The following is a 6722-nucleotide window of genomic DNA, read 5'->3' as shown; positions in this document are numbered from 1 at the left end:
TTCATACATAACAAGGAGGCAAATTGTAAATTACGAGAAGCACCGGCCAAGCACTATGTGTGCTACTAAGATTACCATATGGATTAATTCCGTCCGTACAAAGACCTAGCCGAAGGTTTCTTGGCTCGCTACCGAATTGAGGAAATTTTTGATCTATTGTTTTCCATTGAGGAGAATCTGCTGGGTGACGAAGCTTTCCATCACATATTTTCTCATCGAAATGCCATCTCAAGTTCTTTGCTTCTGTGGCATTAGCACATAGACGCTTAAATCGTGGTATTATCGGAAGATACCACAGAACCTTCAAAGAAGAACCTTTGGTCATCTCATTATAATCACCACCATCTTTCTTAACCTTGTATCTTGAAGTCTCACATTTAGGGCACTTATTCAACCCTTCATACTCATTTCTGAATAATATACAGTCATTAGGGCATACATGTATCTTCCCATATTCCAAACCCATCGGACACAAAATCTTTTTTGCCTCATACATTCGTTTCGGAAGTGAATTCCCCTTTGGAAGAATATCACTCAGCAGCTCAAGTAATTCCGTGAAACTAGCATCGGTCCAACCATTTTTTGCCTTCAAGTTCATCAATTTCAACACGGTTGTCAACCTTGTGTAATCATCTTTACACCCTGGGTACAAAGGCGTTTCTGCATCACTACACAAAGTTTCGAAAGTAGAAGAGAACTGTGTAGAAGATTCAGACCTTATGTCATGAAACATATCCGAAATTCTATCACCAAAGTCTTCATTCACAACCTTCTCCTTTCCAGATAGTGTAGTCTTTCTAATTTCTTCATGCCATATCCAATTTGTATACCTCAAATTTATCCCATCACAGATAAGATGCTCTTTTATCTTAGAAATACTCCTCCGACTATTGTTTAGGCATTTGACACAAGGACAATAGTATAATTCATCTCTTTGATTAGGGGCATTTCTCTAAGCAAACTGAAGAAACCTTTCAACCCCATCCTCATATTCTTTGCTAATTCTCTTAGCTTTCATCCAACTACGATCCATTGTTCTACAGAGTCAATGAACATAGTTGTCAAGCTCAATGTAACTCCTCAATTCAAATATTGAAATAATAAAATAATTAAATGTTAGTTAATAAATTAAAATTGACTAACATTTAATTACAAATTAAAGGGAATGTCTCCCTTTTAAAAATAAAAAATTCGTATAATTTTTCAATCTAATTTTTCCTATAACAAATCCTAAATTTGTATACAAAATTAAACAAATCAATCAATCAAACTAATATAACAATGTAACAAAATTAAAAATAGGATAAATTTGAAGAAATATTATAAATTAAAAAAATAAGAATTCAATTTCAAACCAATTCAATGAATAAAGATTCTTAAAGCTAAAATTTCTAAATACAAAACGGGAACACAAACAATATCCATTTATAATGAAATTTTAAACAATACTTTATCATCAACCAAGTTCATAACGAAAAAAAAATCACAAAACAATTAACAGATTATTTATTACTAAATTATAAAATTTATTTCAAAAAATTTACCAAAAATTCGAAATAAATATCAAAAAATTATTAAAATATCAAAAAATTCAAATTTAATCAACTTCAAAATTTTAAACATGTTTCTAATACCGTACATAAGAAGGAATTGAGGTTTTCTCACATCCAATGTCCCCAATCAACAACTCAACCAAGTAAAAAACACAAAATCGACAATGTAAGTCAACCACAATGTAAAACTAACAAACCCATTTGAAATACAACGGATTTTAACGGCCAAAACATCCAGGAAACCGAAAAAAATTGAAGAGAATGAAAGAAGAGGATACTCACAGAGTAGAGATGATTCAATGCGAAAAGAGGGGCGACTCCACGGTGGCGGGCGACGGCGGGCGGCGGGCGGCGGCAAGACCCCACAAGCAAAATGGAGGAGTTTAAACGGCGGGACAGTGGAGGGAATGGCCAGTAATAGAAGTTTTTTGGTGGTGGGACAGAGGGGGACCACGACGCACTAAGTCAAGACTGTGAAAATGAGAGAACTAGAACGCACCGTAGGGTTTAAGTTGGAACTTTTCACGGTGGTTTTCCAGATAACTGCCGTGGAAAATCAAGAGTTATTCCATTTATTTACAAAATTGCCACCGCCTTTTTTTCTACAACATTTTTCTTCTTAACCGCCATTATTTTGCGACGTTAAATGTTTTTTCTCTAGTAGTGCTTGACTCACATTTACTACCTCTGTCCACTTCCCCTTTCCCGTCACAAAAACTCTCTAATGGTATAGCAAACTAGTTTTGATTTATTTTTCCCCTCTCTTGATCAGTAATTCTGCTATGAAGTTTCAATACCTTGTGAGGATTAACCTCATTTATATGACATTTTATTAATTTGCTGCTTAAGTTAAGCAACTAATAACCCTACAGAAAATACGACAGAAAGAACCCAAAATGATGATGATGATGGGGAAACATGAATGGATTGGGGTGAGAGAGTTTGAGTAATTCTGCTGTGAAGTTTCAATACCCTGTGAAGATGAACGTGGTTTATATGACATTTTATTAATTTGCTGCTTAAGTTGAGCAACTAATAACCCTACAGAAGTGCGACAAAAAGAACCCAACATAATAATAATAATGATGATGGGGAAAACTCAAATGGATTGGGGTGAGAGAGGCTCAAACTCTCGATCTCAAGACACTACAAAAAAATAGACTTTAGGCGACGACTTTCGGCGGCGACAACAAAAGTCGCCGCTGAAAGTCCACTTTCGGCGGCGACACCAAAAAGTCGCCGCTGAAACCAAGACTTTCAGCGGCGACAAAAGTGTCGCCGCCGAAAGTGGACTTTCAGCGGCGACTTTTCTAGTCGCCGCTGAAAGTTCGCCATTGAAACCAAGACTTTCAGCGGCGACAAAAGTGTCGCCGCTGAAAGTGGACCTTCAGCGGCGACTTTTTTTGTCGCCGCTGAAAGTATAATATAATAATATATATTTTATTTTACAATATTAATAAAGAAATTGTCAAAAATGGACCTTCAGCGGCGACTTTTTTTGTCGCCGTCGAAAGTGGACCTTCAGCGGCGACTTTTTTGTCGCCGCCAAAAGTGGACTTTCAGCGGCGACTTTTTTTGTCGCCGCTGAAAGTATAATATAATAATATATATTTTATTTTACAATATTAATAAACAAATTGCCGAAAATGGACCTTCAGCGGCGACTTTTTTTGTCGCCACCGAAAGTGGACCTTCAGCGGCGACTTTTTTGTCGCCGCCAAAAGTGGACTTTCAGCGGCGACTTTTTTCGTCGCCGCTGAAAGTATAATATAATAATATATATTTTATTTTACAATATTAATAAACAAATTGCCGAAAATGGACCTTCAGCGGCGACTTTTTTTGTCACCGCTGAAAGTATAATATAATAATATATATTTTATTTTACAATATTAATAAACAAATTCAATCTAGCTCAGCGGCAAGAAGGTTGGACACGAAGGGAGGCGGTCACGAGTTCGAACCTGGAAGAAGACACATTTAAGGTGAAAATATTTAGACGATGACGTGGCGAGGAGAAGTGACGTGGCAATGACGTGGAGGTGGCTAGTGATGATGTGGCGGTCGGCGGTGATGACGTGGCCGCCGATGGCGATGACGTGGAGGTCGACGGTGCTGACGTGGCGGCCGGAGACGATGACGTGGCACCGGCGGTGATGACGTGGCATTGGTAAAGCCAATTCTTATTAGGCATTACTTTCAGCGGCGACAAAAAAGTCGCCGCAGAAAACACTTTCGGCGGCGACATTTGTCGCCGCTGAAAAGTCTTTTAGCGGCGACAAGAGTGTCGCCGCCAAAAGTGTTTTCTGCGGCGACTTTTTTGTCGCCGCTGAAAGGCTTTTCAGCGGTGACAAATGTCGCCGCCGAAAGTGTTTTCGGCGGCGACATTTGTCGCTGCTGAAACTTCTAAAAGTCGCCGCTGAAAGTATCTTTTAACGGCGACCTTTTTAGTCGCCACTGAAAGTTTTCAGCCACGGCTGCTACGGCAACGACTTTTCAGCGGCGACTTGTCGCCGCAAAAAACTTTCGGCGGCGACTTTTGTACTTTCAGCGGCGACTTTTGTCGCCGCTGAAAGTCAATTTTTTTGTAGTGAGACAACTCAGCAAAGCTACGAGACCTACGCACTAGCCAACTATGCTACCACCTCTTGCTGATTAAAATGTTGAATTAAAAGTATACAGGATTTATTCTAACACGCTTAAGACTAGCCAAACAAATTGGAAGAAGAAAGAGTGGGGAAAGAAAAATAAGAAAGGGGCAAACGAAAAGGAAATTTTGATATAAAACTAACTTCAAGCCATATTAAAGAATTTGTATATTGTCAACATTTGCACATATCAAATTAATTAACCTTGTAATAAGATTTCACTATGCTGTTTGTTTATATACGAATACATAATCTTTAAAAAAAAAGTGAAAATAGAGGAGCAAAACTGAATCAAAATCAAATTAAAACCAGTCTACTCGTTTGACCATATAAATTTTTCCAATGACGTTTTTATTTGGAACATTTGATGAGAAGTCCTTATTTGAACAATATTTTAGCTAAATGGATCTGTGCAACTCATTTTTAATAGTGTAATTTTCCTTTAACTATATGCAAATTATTTTTATCAATGTGAACAATTTTCAAAATGAAAATCATCTACACATAACAAAAAACATATTGCATATAGATGAAAACTGGTTATACACTCACTGGTAACTATTGTACCGGCTCAAATTTAAGTTTTTTAAATTAATACATTTCTTAAATAGGTTTTGTCAACAAATTTTCCTTTTGATTTTGGTAAGGTTGGATTTTAGACAATCTTAAACAACAGTTTGAAAATAATCTACACTTTTTAAGGGAAATTGGAGACAAGCATTTTATTTAAAATTTGAGTAGTTGTGCTTTGTGGGGAGAAAATTTTTAATGGAATCCCCCCCCCCCCCCAATTTCTCCTCTTTTTAACCCATTTTCCATGATGCTGTGCGTTTAGTGCGGTTAGACCGCAAACCTAATCTCCGTTTTCATTTCGCAGTCTTCACTGCTGTAGGGTTTAAGCTCGATCGAGCGTCTCGGGCACCCATTTTCTGTTCGCTGACAATGCTCAGTCTAGTGTCAATTTGATGAATTTACTCTACGAGATTTCAGGTATCGTAGGCAAATTCTCCAAAACATGAGGCTTTTGCGATTCATGCGGTTTTCTCATCTTCGCAAATCTTTGGGTCAAAATCCCAGCTTCAATGCTTCATCAATTTCAACAGACAATAACTTTCCGGATCGCCAATCGAAAATCCGGTATGTTTCTGGTTTCCCGCGCTATTACACTACTCCTTCACAAGATTCAAAACCTGTTCAGTCTGAGAAGGTCTCAGCCATCGTGGATGACCTCATGGGACTCACGTTACTTGAAGTAATGGACCTTGTTGAAGTTATGAGGGAGAAAAGGGGCGTCAATGAGCTCCCACTCATGATGGTGATGATGCCGGGAATGGGAGTCGCCGGTGGCCTGAAGGGTATGGCCAAGGGTGGTGGTCCAAAAGGAGGAGGAGAAGAGAAGGCTGAAAAGACGACGTTTGATGTGAAGCTTGAAGCATTTGATGCTGCTGCGAAGATCAAGGTGATCAAAGAAGTGAGGACGTTTACCAGTTTGGGTTTGAAGGAGGCAAAGGATTTGGTAGAGAAAGTGCCAACCCTTTTGAAGAAAGGTGTAAGGAAAGAGGAAGCAGAGACGATTATTGCCAAGATGAAGGAGGCTGGCGCAAAAGTAACAATGGAATAAGTTAGGTATTTACATGTTAACGATAAGCAGTAGTTCTCTGATTTAGTTCCTCTGCGTGTCTGTGCGTGTTACAATCTATAATTTATGTATGTTGAATGGCATGTGAATTGGCTCCAGGACTGATGGAAACACAAGTGATTGTCATTGAATTCGTTCTTCCAATGGATTACCGAAAGTCTAGCGTGAAAAAGTAAGAATTATTTCGAAAAACAAAATCATACTATGATGCTTACCAAGAAAAACCATTTAGTATAATATGCTGTGAACTACTTTTTGAAATGCTACAGAGAATAGACGCAGGGCTGGTTAGTTACTCAATTATTGATTCTACAAACTGGCTGCTGTCCAAACTATATCATCACCGAGCCTCGTTAACTGCCTAGTGATTTATCTTACTAAAAATTAGTAGCGATACAATGGAGAATTCACCACCATCCTGTCACTTCAAGGCACGGCAGGGGTTTTTGGACTATCAATAGAGTTATTATCTTATTAAAAACAAATGAATTATCTGAAAGGAACTGAAAGATCTATCATTTATGCTTCTGTTACCTTGTCTGGTGTCTAAGGGTGGGTTCTTTGATGTGGTGTGTTGCGCACCTGCTCTAGACAAAACGCAGCAGGTGAGCTAATCCCATCTCAAGCACTGTCTGTTATTCTTTTATATGCACTTGTATACTTGATTCCTGTGAAATTAGGAGAAAAGGGAAATGATTCCGAGCAAACTGAAAAGAAGGAATTTCATGAAGCCTTTCCTAAATTTATTCTGTCATCGCATAAACTTTATAGCGGGAAAACAGGGCTTAGTTATCTGAAATTATTATTGATAGATGATAGTTTCTATTGCTCAATGCTTTTATATCTATTCTACAAAATGGCTGCTCTCCAGACTATATTATC

The 6722-nt window shown here is 38.2% G+C and overlaps 1 protein-coding gene across 1 annotated transcript; it reads left to right on the top strand.

Annotated features, from left to right (window-relative positions):
* The first annotated feature begins 5085 nt into the window (after nucleotides 1-5085).
* On the top strand, nucleotides 5086-6037 carry LOC114759922 (50S ribosomal protein L7/L12). Its single transcript, XM_028949160.1, has 2 exons — nucleotides 5086-5827; nucleotides 5940-6037. The coding sequence occupies exon 1, from the start codon at nucleotides 5217-5219 to the stop codon at nucleotides 5820-5822; it is 606 nt and encodes a 201-aa protein (XP_028804993.1). The 5' UTR covers nucleotides 5086-5216; the 3' UTR covers nucleotides 5823-5827; nucleotides 5940-6037.
* The last annotated feature ends 685 nt before the right edge of the window (nucleotides 6038-6722 follow it).

The sequence above is a fragment of the Neltuma alba genome, unplaced genomic scaffold (assembly GCF_004799145.2).
Source record: "Neltuma alba isolate B1F8T4 unplaced genomic scaffold, ASM479914v2 tig00010918_pilon, whole genome shotgun sequence".
Lineage (NCBI taxonomy): Eukaryota > Viridiplantae > Streptophyta > Magnoliopsida > Fabales > Fabaceae > Neltuma > Neltuma alba.
Note: the sequence above shows the minus strand (reverse complement) of the source record. Positions and strands in the feature narration are given on the sequence as shown.

Coding starts and splice junctions, on each gene's coding strand:
- LOC114759922 (XM_028949160.1), top strand. CDS start 5,217: ATGAGGCTTTTGCGATTCATGCGGTTTTCTCATCTTCGCAAATCTTTG.